This window comes from Cebus imitator, unplaced genomic scaffold (genome assembly GCF_001604975.1).
Source record: "Cebus imitator isolate Cc_AM_T3 unplaced genomic scaffold, Cebus_imitator-1.0 Scaffold61, whole genome shotgun sequence".
NCBI classification, from domain to species: Eukaryota; Metazoa; Chordata; class Mammalia; order Primates; family Cebidae; genus Cebus; species Cebus imitator.
The window spans coordinates 232731-248828 of NW_016107376.1; the positions used below are offsets into that span (position 1 = coordinate 232731).

At 37.2% G+C, this 16098-nt stretch overlaps 1 protein-coding gene across 1 annotated transcript in view; it reads right to left on the reverse strand.

Moving 5' to 3' along the window:
* Positions 1 to 6852: 6852 nt before the first annotated feature.
* PLXDC2 (plexin domain containing 2) overlaps positions 6853 to 16098 on the reverse strand; it is a 427121-nt gene continuing 417875 nt past the window's right edge. Inside the window, exon 13 of the mRNA XM_037739047.1 lies at positions 6853 to 8815. Coding sequence (XP_037594975.1) covers positions 8699 to 8815 — 117 coding nt within the window. The 3' untranslated portion in view covers positions 6853 to 8698. The remainder of the gene's footprint in view (positions 8816 to 16098) is intronic.

Consider the following 16098-nt stretch of genomic DNA (forward strand, 5'->3'; position numbering starts at 1 on the left):
CCGACCAGCTTCCACACCTTTAAAGATGAATTGTGTCACTGAGGCAGTCAATACACTGGATTTCTTATCAAATTATAACTAGAGGAAAAAATCAGGTTTCCCACACACTGTAAGCAGAACCGAAAGACTTGCAGAAAAACTTGGTTTAAGAAGCTGTGTGAAGAAAACATTAATGAATTATTGCAATCGTAATAATCCCCAGGTAAAAGATGGAAGTCAAATTAATGAACTATAAGAAAACACACTCAAACTTAGATCATTAATATTACAGTGAACATAATCAGGAAGCTTGCAGTACTATGTAGCATCTCTGAGTTACTGAATTTGAACAAAGGTTTCCAATAGAGGTCACACTCTTTTTGCTCTCAGACACCATTAGTGCAAATTCAGATACAATCATTTTTACATTTGCAGGCTCAGGTATGTTCAACAGAAGGTCATCGGGAAGTACGGGCTTGTTATTTTAGCATGACAGAATACAGGCTTGGAATTTCTCCTTGACACGGCAGAAGAAATAGGAATGATGCCCAGAGGACTGGAATAAATTCAAAATGCTTGGTTTTCCAAGTTCTATTTTAATAAGCTTTGGAAAATTAACCTTCACCTGAAAGACACGTCCTTGATTTGGCATACACAGCTTTCCAAAACAGTGAGAAATGAACTGGCCATGTGCTACACTCACACACACCCAGTCATTCCTTTTGTTTGGGGTTGACTGGGTTCATAAGGTCAGATTTTCCTCAGTGTTCCCTTGTAGCAGCACCTCAGAGAGCTTTGTGATTCTGACAAAGGGTACAATTACATCCACTCTGAATGCATTACAAATATTCTGCATGCTGGTGCCACTGGCATAAGATATGGAAAGCCCCTTCAAAGTGCCCAATTTCTTCTCTTTTCACACTTCAACGTTTCGAATAACTACAAACAGAATTACCAGAAACAGCAGTAAATTCCTGGCATTTGAAGTTCCCATGATCCCAGCTGGCATGTAAAAAAGGCTCTCTCCTTTTTTCCCCTGAAAATAATGTACTCTCCAGGCACTGTTCAAATGCCTCAAATCAGGCAAATGAGAGATTTGTTTTGACCAACCAATGAAAAGACTTCCACCTCTTCTCTGTGAGGGCCCCAAGACCGGGTTATGGCATACATAAGATGTCTGTTTCTAAAGAGACTTCACTGATTTCCCTAAAATGATTTTAACTTTACTTTGCAAGTCAAGCTCTGATGTTGCTTAATGTTATTTTCAGAGGAGCCTGCTGCAGGATGCTTAATTAGAGTTTTTATTTCCCTACTAAAAATGTGACAATCTGAGTATGTTTTCATTCAAATGACCTTGAACATGGTGGCTGAGGCTTCACCACAAATGTCCAGAAAATAGCACTTGAGTCTGTCTGAGCCCTGAGATGGTCAAACCTTAGAGAAATGCAGCTCTGAGCCCAGAAAGAAAAGTGCCATCTCTTATCCTTTCTTCCAGAAAATTATTTTATTTATTTTTTGTCTCATTTCCGTGCCTTTTAAGTAGAAGGAAGACAAATGGAAAGTCTCTTTTTGGTCATTCACTAATTCTCTAGGGCAAGTCACATGATTAGCTAGGGCAAAGGCCTCCATGATGTTTGGATGAATGCCATAGCAGAGGTATGGAGGGGTGATGGCTGCATTTGAGACTCACTGGGCGTATCTTCACTTTCTCTATGTCATGGGTCTCAGCATCACTTGCAGAATATGTGCCCCAGTGTCTGCATGTCTGAATGACCCAAATTTGAGCTGCTCACCAATGAATATTTATTTGCAGTTGCTCTTAAGAAGTTAATAACTACTTAATAGCACATTTCAATCTTTATTTTTTTCCATGAATCACCTCCATTCACCCACTCCTAGGTTCATACTTCCCCCTAAAATTCCCCCATGAAACTTCTAAAATGAGTTTCACGCTATGTATTTGTTTGATAGGCACAGAAGGTTTACAGCTGCATGGTCAGTAAGTGATACTTTGGTCATGAATTTTATATATATATATATACATTTGCAATGCTGGGAAAAAGAGAGACTGATGTTAAAAGTCAAAATTCTGGTGGAATGAAGAGAAGTCATTGAAATATTTTTCAAACAGAATGAAAATAAATATCATTATCTTCAAAGTCAAAAATTTTTTATGTTATTCCATTATGAAAGACATTTACTGAGTAATTTGCAAATGTTAATAAGCCTTAGAACTAGGAAAAGATGAGTACCAGTCTATGACTTGCATTTAATTTTTTTCCAGCCTTTTATATCCTGGATTTAAAGTAACACAGAATCTTTCAGTGTCAACATTGAGCTGGAAATTAACCTATAATAACAAGTTTGAGCATTTTGCTCCTCTGGGTATAATTTGGTCATTCATAATAAATATATTATGGAGAAGCCAATAATGATGTATTCTATACACTTGTTATGAAAAACTGATTCCAGAAATTATGTGATTTTACTTGAATAATTACCATCTTACTTCTCTATAATCATCATTGTGAGAGCAATGGGCATTAGATGGCTGAAAAGTTATTCCAGGCAATAATTAGGCAGATTTATTAAAATTTAAGTTGAGGCTAGAAGATCAACTTAATCAAAACCTTAGGAAGTAATATCATGTTATCACATGACAATGGTAGAACAGGAAATTATAGACACATTTGAGGCTGGGGTTTTCTGATTTCCCTGATTGTCTTATGTCTGGGATGATCTAATAAAGGACATAACCACCACACACACATAAAGTGCAAATGCCTTTTTGATACACTGGTGTTTCTGAATACCTCAAAACAGTGAAATTAATTATTCAAAACCACATAGAAATATTGGTCCAAGAAATCAAACTTCAACTGTTGCATCTGATCAATAAGACTGCAGTGAACTAGAAAGCCTTCCTAGGTCAGGGAGAATTTTGAGTAACTTTTCTTCTCATAAATAAAATTAACAGATCCATTCCAACAGAGCAAACAACACAGACATGCAGTGATGTATTATGTTTCAGACACATTCTTCAGGCAAACACTTTCTAGTTCCCTTTTTAAGTAGAATAGAAAATTGGAGTTGAAAACTGATAGAGTATTATTGATCCTACGTACTTGAAAAGTCTGGTTTGAGGATTTTATTGTATTATAATGATCAGTTACATGCCTGGACTCTCACTACTTGCATGGTTCCAGTAGGTGTTCAATAAAATTTCAGTGAATTGAGCAGTTAAATAAATTAAGAAATAGGGAGATGAATCAAAGTGCCCTGTAAAATATAAAATGCTTCACAAACATAAGGTAATAGGAGTATATAAAAGCTAACACCACAGACCTTGTACTATCTGCCCAAAAAATCTTCTAAGGACAAAAAGTTGTAATCGTCTGAAGAGCAAATAAAAATTGCAGTTATATATGTGGTCAGAAAATCAGCTATACAGATCGTTCATTTTCAAATACATTTGGGAAGAAATAAAGCAAAGGCAGAAAAACTTTACATGGCCAAAATAAATTGTATTGCTAACTTAGATAGCCACAGATGGGGGCAGGGGTGGAGAAAAGAGAAATTCAAAACCCAACAGAGACCCCACAATAACTAGGGTTTGAAATCTCTGCATGTTATCACAATAGCAGCCTTCTGAAGTCAGCAACAAGATAGAGAAAGATTGAACCAATATTCTATGTTACAGGACAGAGCAGATAGTCAATAAACCAAATAAAGTTAGTGTTGCGGGGACTGTGCTGTCTAAGCTGCTTGGTCTTAAGTGCTGACATTTAAGAGATGTAGGCAATGAGAATTGAAACAAACATTTAAGTTCAAGACCCAGTTTACTGACACTGAGACTATTACTGTATCTCTTTGGGCCTCAGTTTACTTATCTGTAACATTAAAAGGTTTGATTACATGATGTCTCACGATTCTTTTTTTTATTTAGAGGTGAGGTTTTGCTCTGTTGCTCAGGCTGGAGTGCAGTGGCAGAATCATAATTTACAGCAGCCTCTAACTCCTGGGCTCAGTCAATCCTTCCACTTCAGCCTCCAGAGTAGCTGGGACTACAGGCATGGGCAACCGTGCCTGGCTAATTTACGTATATATATATATAATGCAATATATGACATAATTCATATCTTCTCTATTGAATATATATACATATTTTTGATATATATATATATTTGATAGAGATGGGATTTCACTGTGTTGTCTAGGCTGCATCTCCTGTGATTATGGCATATGATGCTGATATCAAAAGTGGGGTTGGAAGTGGTGAAGTAAAAGCAGGAGTAACCCTATGGAATTTAGTATAACACATTGTAATAAAACACCTGGAAAATACCTAAAGAAATACAAACTAAAAGAACATTTCACAGGAGGAAGAAATTATAACCAGAGAATATAGTTTTCAATTAGTCTTATTTAAATATTAATTTCCTATCACGGAATGAGAGCATCTTGAACCAGTCTGTGGATTCTAGCAAAACGTTTTCTCAAGTGGGCAACAGCCACTAGGGACATGATCAAATTTATATTCCTTCATGAAGATGTAACACAAGAATTTATTGCCAAAAACTGATAAATGATACTAACCTTAGAATATGTAACTGGATATTAGCATACTTTAAAATAATTTCATTCCCTTTATATAGTCTGCATGTGCAAAGGTCTACATTAAGTTCCAAATATTTTTATATTTTAATGCCACAGCTTCTTACATTAGTGTTATAGTGATAAAATAAATATGAAATTATTTATGTTTGAGACATTGCCTTCTAAATAGAAGCCTCCCTATGCTGTTAAGTGTAAAATGGGAAATTACAAGAAACTAAAGAAGCTAAGTGGGTCTATGCAATAAAGAACTGAGCCAGTTGAAGGATATTCATAGGCAATGTTGGCATAGGACTGGAGAAAGAGATGGGATGGATGTCATATGGGGCAAATACTAGAGAAGGAATTCAGATGCGCAGAAAAGAAGCTGAAGCAATTTTACTTTGTGTTTTGAATGCATTTTATTTTGGTACTTTCTCAAGATAGGTGATGGACTGATTGATTGTCTTTGAATGCTTTTGGACTGATGAACTATTCATCCTTTGAGTGCAAATTTGTGCTGGTACTGGACTAATAGATGTACTTTATATGGGTTACATTGACATAAGGTTTTTAAGAATCTGTACATCTGTACATTTAATCAGATTGCATAATTATCTTGCAAGAAAGACAGAAAAAAAATGTTTTTCTTTTCCAGAATTGCAAATTGAGACTCATGGAGGTTGAAGTGATTTTCCCAAGATAACACAGTGGGGACTCAAAGCTGTATCAGCTAGTATTTTTTTCATTACTCCATGGGGCCTCTCTAAGATCAAAAATGCTTGGATATGCCCAAGAGCTACCGAATCTTTTTTCTTTCCTCCTCTTCCCTTTTCTTCAAGGATAAGGAATTCGAAGGTAACACCTCTACAGAATTGTTCATTACAATTTTCTTCAACGATATAAGTGTTTCTTCTTATCCAGTATGGTAGCCACAAGCCAGGTGTGGCTACTGAGCTCTTGAAACGTGCCTGGTGTGACTGAAGGATTACATTTTAAATTTAATTTTAATTAATTTTAATTTCAAAAGCCACACTGGCTAGTGGACACATTGGACAGCACAATTCTAGAAGCTATATGTGAAAGATTAACAAATGCCCTTGATACTTCAAACTAAAATAGTATTTGGGGGTCAATTGCACTTTACCTTTAGTTTTCTAGGTGTTGGTATATCTAGAAGTCCAAACCTTTCACACACAAGCCACCATTTATGGTCAGTGCCAGCTGTTGGGCTTAACCCATTTATGCATGAGGTGGTAATTTCTTGAATTTTTGTAATCAGACCTTGGTGATGACCTTGAGCAGTAGGATATAGCTCCCACAAGCCTAGTGTTCCACTAATGGAAGAGTAGACATAAATAGGTCAAGATAATTTTCTTGACCTATTTATATAGGTAAAGACTTTCAGTCTCTTTACCTAATCACTGATTATTGATTTTTTTTTTTTTTTTTTTNAACTAAATTCCTCTGTAGGACCATTTATCTGATTTCTCCAGAAGTTGTGTCTCTTTACTATTTTTACGTTTTTTATTGTTATTGTTCTCTCTGCTATGTTCATAGTATATTAAGTAATGTACACCTGCATCTTCTCTAATATATAATATATGTAAACTCCAAAGCATTGATGACCATTTTGAATTTTCAGAAGCTGTGTATCTGTTTTCTCAAATGGGCACAAGAATAAACCAGAAATATAAAATAGAATGAAAGTTTCATGAAAGAAAGGTATTTAGCCAACACTTCCCCTGACCACTAAAGAATTCATATACCACACATTTCTCACTACCTTTAACTCCTAGTTCTGTTAAGAAGTTTTCCCACACTCTAGTTCCAGAAAGTTTTCTCTGTTATTTGGTGCTTTTGGTTCACTGAACAATTCAGGGCTTGTAATATTTTTTTACAGAATTATCAATTATTTTGAATCAAAATAGAAGATGAACGCTGAAGGGTATAAGAATAACATTACCATGTAAGAATTAAGTAGTACTGAAGGGACACAAACTAAGGATATGCCTGCAAGATTTATATAACTGTCAATCAGTTGCTATTGGAAGCCACGGCTACCAAAAAAGCAAGTTGAAGCAGCATCATTTTATCCTAAAAGGAAGTCGTCTTTGTGTTCTTTACGCATTTATGGAATACCAGTTGCACCAGTCATATTAGCAAGTCATTTGGTTATTGCTGTCTGACCAAACCTATTCTACAAGAATAAGCGGGGATAGTTCAACTAAACCAAACAGCTGCTGCAAAGATTGTCATCACAATCCTTCAGTCACCTTACTTTTCAATTTTCTTTTTGCAATAATTAACTAAGTTGGTTAGGAAAAAGTTACCACCTTCATCAAATACTTAAAATTGTAAAGCAATATATATGGAATAGAAAATGCCATTGGTTCAGGTCAGACACTCGTGATGATAAAGTATGGTACTCTGTGAGTAGACTAATGTCCAAGGCAGATGTGTACAGATGCTAAGCTGCTAGGAAAATGCTGTTTATGAAACATCTCTGCTTCTTGAGACCTGAATCTGCAAATGTTGCACACTGTACCTTCAAAGGCCAACAGTTTCTCAGCACAGAGTGTAAACGTTTCATTGGTTGGGATGTTGGTGAAGCTGTACACTCAGTACCTGAATTTGGACTTTAGGAGCTCAGTATATATATTAACCACTTTCCATCTCAAGGGATGCCTTTCCTTTCTTCATTCATGGGAATCTTCAAAGTCAGGATTGTGATTCCAGGGCAATAGATAGCTCCATTTAAGGAGATTTCTGCATCCACTTTAGCCAGAGAGGGAAGGGGTTGGCATGAATGAAAAAGTGTATCAAATAGTCAAGAACATGATGAGTGTGGCAATGACTGAACCACTTTTGCTAAATGACAGAAAAATATTCTAATATTAAGGATTATTTTACAACTCTATGGAAGTAATGCAGCGATGCATCTTGCATCTGTTTTGTCTTGATGGCAAAATGCACTCTTAGAGTCACAAGATCCCGCCTTGTGTTAGTTATAAACAAAAATATATTTATATATATATATATATATTTATGTAACTACTATGTGCTTTAAAGAAAATTACTGTATGATTCAGCAGGGTTTTTCATTCTTTTTATCGCCATGCTGACGTGAATGGCTTCTGAGACAGGAATCGGCAATGAAATGGGTCTTTAGTACAGAAACCGCATAAAATGAAAAATAACCATAAGTTTAAAATCCCTTAACATTTTTGTTTCAAAAATGATTAAGGAACTCTTCATATTGTTTCCTTGTGTTTCCGTCAGCCCAGAGCAACTGTGGTTTCATGGGACTTCTCAGTTCGGGAATGGAGGCAAGGCTTCCATAAAGCATAAATCAGATGTTTTTACTGAGGCAGGAGTACAGAAAGCCCCGTTTCCCATTCCCTCTTCCCAAATCCTTAGCTAAAAGTTTGGAAATTTTGTCACAGCTCATAAAAAGGTCATTCATTACCAAGAAAGAGACAGACACAGTCTGAACCTCCTGTATCAATAAAAGGATTCATCCTGTAAAGTCATGAACTTGTTCGTACAGATAGATCTAGACCAGAAAAACGACATCCTTTTGCCACACATTTGTTTTGAAAATATAGAAAATCTCTTATTTGTGTTTGTTTTCACTCCTGCACGAGCTGTTTTTCTTAGCAATTTTCAAACATTCATCACTGCTCTTTTGTGTGAAAAGGTTCAGGCTTTGGAAAACAGTTATCTTTGAGACATCAGAGAACATCTGAATCAAAAGTGTCGATCCCTCATGAACTAAAGCTTTATTATGATTTTTTTCCTGATCCCTTTGCAACCCTGCACCTAAGCCAAAAGCATTATAATCTTGTCATACTTCAGGTAAGTCCACAGGAGATGTTCCGAGTGAACTATAGATGACATTCCACTAGGGAATTCTATGTTCAGTGTAAATGGTATCTTGTATAAGTTTTAGTTTTTTGTTTACCCTTCCTGGGCTGGGCTTGTCCAGAAATCTTGTCTTCTTCAGGCTACAGCAGCTTAGAGCTTGTTTGTGTGTGTGTGTTTGTTTGTTTGTCTTAAAGGTATAGGCAAAATATTAGTCTTAACACCTGTAAACCAGTACTGGTGCTGTTCTGTCCTAGAAATTTTAGCACTGCTCTGATACAATAAAACCTTCTTTCTCTCCAACTGGTTCAACTTCAGCATAGGCAGGATGTCCAGAACCTCTTCTAAACTTCATTGCAGGCCATCTGCTTGGGCGTCTCTAAAACAGAAAATACAAAAATAAAAAATGTGTATTAGAGTGAGATTCTATCACCAGAAAAATATATTTGACAGCTATTTTAGATTAAATGTTGAATTAATTGACATGTTACATCATCTCTTATTACAGCTACAGTCAGAATTAAGTGTTCCCCTTATCAGCCCTCCAAGTCCTGTGCTTGCATTCCAGGATGGTGCTATCTACCCCCATGACGGGATAGACCATTTGTCATACCTGCCCTCAAAGGATTCAGAGCTTCTCCCAACCAAGGTTTAATGCCTTATGCATATGCTTGAAAAATGCCCAAATGTAACTGGCAAAAATAAACTGTAATAAAAAATATTTTAAAATATATGGCCACAGACACTCTCTCTTCCCCACTAGCCAATACTGATATCACTTTATTTTGTTCATTAATTCACTCAAAAACTAAGGTCATAAAACTCTGCTCTGTTCCTAGAAGTCTGTTTCCAACAAGGCACCAGACTTCCTAGAAAATGAGCTAAAAGAAATATTTACTATCTTAAGAAATTATTTATTTAGCTAAGCATACCCATATATGAATTTTGTGCTTGAAAATGAAAGCTGTTATAGCCTAAAAATGGAATCTATTACTAGAGGGTGTGGCCAATCTTGAGCTTACGAAGCAAACATTACACAGTAGATACTAGTCCTAAAATACATGTTATTTGTATTGACAAAAAGAGAGTGTTTCTCTTCAGCACTCTGTCCATCAACAAACTTTCTGTGATTTACAAATAGATGTGCTGAGTTATAGCAGCAAAAGGCACTAAAATGCATTTCACAGCCATAACGACACTAGAAACCATTACTTTATTTAATAAAGTGCCTGCAATTTTGGGGTAAATAAGACAATAAATATCAAAGGAAGTTTATTTCTATCTAAACAATTCTAATGCACAAAAGGCTAAATATCAGTGTACACATACTGGCATTTGGTATCTTTCTAGATTTTCCAATCACATGCCAGTGTCAATGATTAATGGCTGTGAACATTTTTCACATCAGGTAGGGATGAGTATGAAGCTCTACATTCTAGAAAAAATACCAATCAAAGTAATTACATTCCGCCTACTAATAATCTTAAGTGCTGTCTCTATACATTATGTGGTCAGAATGCTCTAAATTTGCTGATTAATTCCCATTAAGTGAAACTGAATTATCCCTGTCTTCCAAAAGAAAAATTTAAAACTAAAGAGAGGGCCACATAACAAAACAGGGTGTCTGTGGTGGGGATGCAATCATCAACAATGGAAACATACTAAGCACCTCTAGGGAGGTGGGTACCCTAACGCATGGTCATACCTGTCTGGAGGGGAAAGATGACATGTTGCATTACTCATTACTTATAGCCCCCACTCTAGTTTTAGTAACTTCACAGATGAGCTTCTCCAAAGCCATAGCTTCCCTCATCAAGCAGCACCACTGAGATTTTGCTCTGAATCTCCACCATTCCAAAGCCACTTGGTAGCAAGAATAACCCTGCCACCTAGCAGGAGTTTACAGCCACATAAAGATATTGTGTTATGCTGTTCACAGTAGCCAAGATTTGGAAGCAACTGAAGTGTCCATCAACAGATGAATGGATGAAGAAAACGTCGTATATATACACAATGATGTACTATTCAGCCATAAAAATAATAAGATCCTGTCATTTGCAACAACATGGATGGACTGGAGATCATTATGTTAAGTGAAATAAGCTAGGCACAGAAAGATAAACACCACACGTTCTCACTTACTTGTAAGATCTAAGAACAAAACAAACTTATGGAGACAGAGTAGAAAGATGGTTATTAGAGGCTAGGAAGGATAGTGGTGGGGTTGGGATGAGGCGGGATGGCTAATGAGTCCCCCCTCCCAATAGAAAAATGAATAAGACTTAGTATTTCATAGCACAACAGGGTGACTATAGTCAATAATAATTTAATTATACACTTAAAAATAATTAAAAGAATATAGTTGGATTGTTTGTAACACAAAGGATAAATGCTTGAAGGAATGGACATCTCATTTTCCATGATGTGATTATGATACATTGCATGTCTGTATCCAATATCTCACATCCTCTATAAATATATATGCCTACTATGTACCCACAAAAATTAAAAATTAGAGATGAGAAAAAAGAAATGGTGCTCTATGTGGCTCTTCACTAAAAAGGAGTGCAGATGACGGGTATGTTGATGATGATGCTCACGGAAGTTACATTTTAGGAGGCTTTTATTTCATATCTCATGCTTTGTACTAGGTGATTTCCATACAGGATCTCATTTAATATCCAACATTGTCCTTTACATTTTGCACAAACCTGCAAAGCTAGCAAATGGCAGGGCCAACATCTAAAATAAAAATCTACCTACTTCCAAGGTTAATTTTTCCCACATGGAAATTATTTCTTAAAATTCAATGATTTGTGCATAACTTGGCCAACAACTGGGAATGTGGCTCTAGGTTTATTTCAATCTTAACAATATACCAACAACTTCAGTATTCTGTTCATAAGTCAGAGCTACTAAATTAATAACTCTTTGTTATGTGAAAAGATTGCAGAATCATTGATAGTGTGTATCGTGTGCTTTCTGAGTATATCACAAAGGTCCTCAAAATAGAAAATACAAATGGTTGGGTGTGAAGCTTCGTGTGTTAACATATGAACATGAAAATATGAAGCATGATCATATTTTCCAAACTATTTATCTTTAAGGATTTTTTAGATTTGTAATTTTTATTAATTATAGAAAAAGTGAGTACAAAACAATATAGAAATTGCTCAATGAGATTTAAAATCACTGGAGATCCCACCCAAAACACACAATTGGTTAAACCAGTGGTCCCAACCTTTTTGGCACCAGGGATTGGTTTTTATGGAAGACAATTTTTTCATGGGCTGGTTTGGGGGTAGGGAATAGAGGGATGGTTTTGGGAAGAAACTGTTCCACCTCAGATCATCAGGCATTAGATTCTCGTAAAGAACACAACCTAGAGCCCTCCCATGTGCAGTTCACAGTAGGGTTCACACTCCTAGGCAGAGCTCAGGTGGTAATTCTCACTTGCCTGCCACTCATCTCCTACTGGGCAGCCCCTTTCCTAATGGGCCACTGACAGGTAGAGGTCCACAGCCTGGGGGTTGGGAACCCCTGAGTTAAACTATCAGTGTATGTCACTCATCCAGTTTCATGACTAAAGATGCACAAAATAGCTATCATCCAGCTACAAAATTATTCAAGACTGCTCTCTTATTCAGGAAAAACTGAAAATTCATAAATAATTTTTCACTAGATTTAGAAAAGCATTTTCATAATAGTATCTTAAAATTTACAATGAAATCTAACAAATGTCATGTAACTAGGGTTTTAAACATTTGATTTCATTTCATATTCTTTTATAATCCCTTCACATCTTGGTCTTCACCACAACAATGCTGAGCAAAGAGTAATAACTTCACCAAAATTTTCCTTTCTTTTTAGAATACTTTCACAATGCAATAGGAGATGTCATCTCACATCACAAAACAATTATGTGATTGTGAATAAATGACTTAATCTCTCTGGGCCTTTGTTTCTTCATCTGTGAAATAACAGCTAATTTGTCCTCTAATGTCCTAGGATCCTTATATTTGCTTGCCTGAGATAATGCCTTTAAATTGGAGAAAAGAAGGAAGGGGAGCATCACACACAGGGACATGTCAGGGATGTGGGGGCTAGGGGAGGCATAGCAGGAGGTGGGAGGATTGGGGAGGGATAATATTAGTAGAAATATCTAATGTAGATGATGGGGGATGGATGCAGCAAACCTCCAAGGCATGTGTATACCTATGTAACAAACCTGTATGTTCTGCATATGTACCCTAGAACTTAAAGTATAATAAAATAAATAGATCAATAAATTAAATTAAATTAAAAAGACCATCATTTTTAAAAAGCACCTCTTGTTCAGGTTTTTCTGATCCTTGTCTCCTCTGCCTCCTTCTGCTAACTTTTAGAATTCCTGTATTTAAGGAAAATCTGTATAAATCAGCCCTAACTGAACTTGATTTTCGATGTCAATCTGCATGTGTTCAGATTATTCCTTATAAATGAAAAGAATGAGGCAGTTATTTAACAGAATAACTATTTCATTAGCATACACAAGTCCTTAACACTGATGCTTTAATAGGAGCCATCTACCCAGAGAACTGGGAGGGGCTTGGATGGAAGGATCTGAAAACCCGAGCCTCATGTCCAGCCCTGCCACAAACTTGCAAGCATGATTAAACACAGTCAGGGATTTCAGAGAAGGGATATGTTGTTTTATCTTGAAGCCTGGACAGTTCCAAATCTGTGTTGTTTTTAGAATGGCTAATTCAAATTGTTACAGAAACTCATTTTGGCCACAGGGTCACTTGCTAACGGGGCAGGATGTATGCTGAAAATCTAAGAATTCAAACCAGACTGTAATGTTAATTCACTAGTTTCAGGATATAATGTCTTAAAACATTACAGGGTGCAATGTGTGGGTGATCTCTAATTTCACTTCTGAGAATTACTTATGTGATTAATCACTTTCAGAAGAAAATGTTCTCAGCAATAACGTTGGCACTGGGGTTAGCTGCGCAGGCAGGAATTCTCCCTAATTCTTTTTTCAATACTACTAATTGAACAGTCATCCAGGTCTGTCTCAACGGTCTATGGCAAGATAATTAGCTAAAATATCCACAAACAAACCTGGCGGGCACCCTCAGTCAGCAGTGTACACAAAACTGCAGCTGGAGACCTTTCTTCCAGTTCAGAGAGCTACACAGAGTGTTCTGTGTTGGGTTAGATGAGCACTCGAAAGGAAGTTACAGGCGTGAGTTTGAAAGAAAAGGGACTGATTTTGCAATGAAGGCCCAGATAGAAAACACCTGTGGTGCATGATGGCCCTTGTCAAGCAGTCAATTAAAAATTTCTGCCATTTTGGAGCTGTCTTCCTCCACAGTGAGGAAATAGAAAGAGGCTGGGATCACGTCCCAGTGTAGGACTTGGGCAAAGTCACGTCTTGTTACTCAGTTTCCACATCTAAATGAATCAGAGTATTGTTTTTCAAAAAACCCACCATTCCTTCCGTTTTTTTTTTTTTTTTTTTTCTGAGATAGAGTTTCACTCTGTTGCCCAGGCTGGAGTGCAGTGCCAGGATTCTGGCTCACTGCAACCTCTGCCTCCTGGGTTGAAGCGATTCTCATGCCTCAGCCTCCCAAGTAGCTGGGATTATAGGCGCCTGCCATCATGCCCAGCTAATTTTTGTATTTTTAGTAGAGATGGGGTTTTGCCATGGTAGCTAGGCTGGTCTTGAACTCCTGATCTCATGTTATTCACCTGCCTCAGCCTCCCAGAATGCTGGGATTATAGGCATGAGCCAAAGCACCTGGCCCTTCCTTCCTTTTTAATTTTTAAGCCACAAATTTTTTTTTTCTAATAAAAATCTTACCTTGAACCTCAGAGAGAAGCACACAGAGTCAGTTTCCTTTAATTGTGGTGAATGGATCCCTGCTTGCATGCACTCCCCAAGCCCTCACGGAGTTTAGGAATCCTATACTTTCTTAAAGCATGTGTTTTGGAAACTACAGAACTAAATCTGCGTTTCTCAAACTTGCCTGGGCACACGAATCACAAGGGATCTTGTTAAACTGCAGCTCCTGATTCAATCGGTCTTGGGGAGGCCTGGGGGTCTGCATTTCTCACAGGCTCCCAGATGATGCTGTGGATCCACACAACACACTTCAAAGAACAAGGAAGACAATTTTCTAAAGTCTTTTCTAACAGAAACATCCTCCAGGAGCCAGTAGAAGAAAAAATAGTGAACCTCGGCCTTCCTTGTGTCTCTGGCCAACCGTCATGGGAACTGAAGACTTGTTTTTGCACTCGGTCAACCTTTCAATATTTAGCTTTGATAAAGTTTGACTGTCCAAGGGGAGGATTTTTTTCTCTCCATTTCATTCTTTGAAATGCAATTTTTTCTTTATTTTCCTTATTTTGTGTTGAATATTTATTTAGTCTTAACAAGTTAAAGGCTAGATTGCCAGATTTAGCAAACAAATAAGACACCTATTACATCTGGATTTTAATAAACAACCAGTCATTAAAAATATATATTTCATTGGACATATACTAAAAAATGACTTTCTTTTCTTTCGATATACAGATTCATTTGAGTATCTTGTATTTTACTCGCCAGTTCTATCTATGGGGAAACACAATGGCTTTGGGTCCTGGCCAGTGAAACTAGCCATCTAATTAAAATAAACAGCTCCTGTGTGTGGCTGTATCTCTTTGCTTCATGAATTGTAAGTCACTTTATCCTTAAAAAGAGTAACTCCGATCTGTTGGTCTTCTGGTGTGACTGAGAATTCCAAGCAGGAGCATTCTAATTGCTCATTTGGGAAGCAAAGCCTGGGTGACCTTTGCATGTTTTCTGCTTGCCCTCTTTTGATTCTTCCTGGTGTGGAAGTTACCTTATTTGCCTGTGTCAGCTCTTCTCCAGTCTCCCATTACTACCTGTCATTGATATATTGCCTTCATTCTAGAACTGTCTTATGGATGATCCCGAAGAATTAGTTATGACTCTAGTCAGTACATGTGCAAGATGAAAATTGTTCCCAAGCAGATTCAGATGCTTAGGGTTAACAACAACAAAAACAACAACAAAACCATACAATTCCTGTGATTTTCCAGAAGCTAACATCTTCAAAGTACAAAGTCAATGGCTCTCCAATGGCTGAAGAAGTATCTTTCAACCACATATTGCAAACACTTAATGTGCATTGTTCTCTTTCACTGTTTAGCTGACTAAAAATAAAAATCACCTGGAGAGGTGCAAAGACCATCCATTTATCCGTCTCACATGTTTCCAAGAACACTTTGTTTCTCTTGCTTTCTTTTGCTTCCTTCCCTCCTTCCTTCTTTCCCTCCCTCCTTCGCTCCCTCCCTCCTTCCCTCCTTCCTTCCATCCATCTATCCATCCATCCTCCTTTCTTTTGAGATAGCATCTCACTCTGTCACCTGGGCTGGAGTACACCTGTCACCGCAGCCTCAACCTCCTGGGCTCAAGCTATCTTCCCACCTCAGCCTCCCAAGTAGCTGAGACCACAAGCATCCAACACCACCCCTGGTTAATTTTTTTTTTTTTTTTTTTTATAGAGTTAGGGTTTGGCCATGTTGCCCAGTCTGGTCTCAAATTCCTGATCACAAGTCATGTGCTCACCTCGGCCTCCCAAAGTATGGGAATGACAAGTATGAGACATT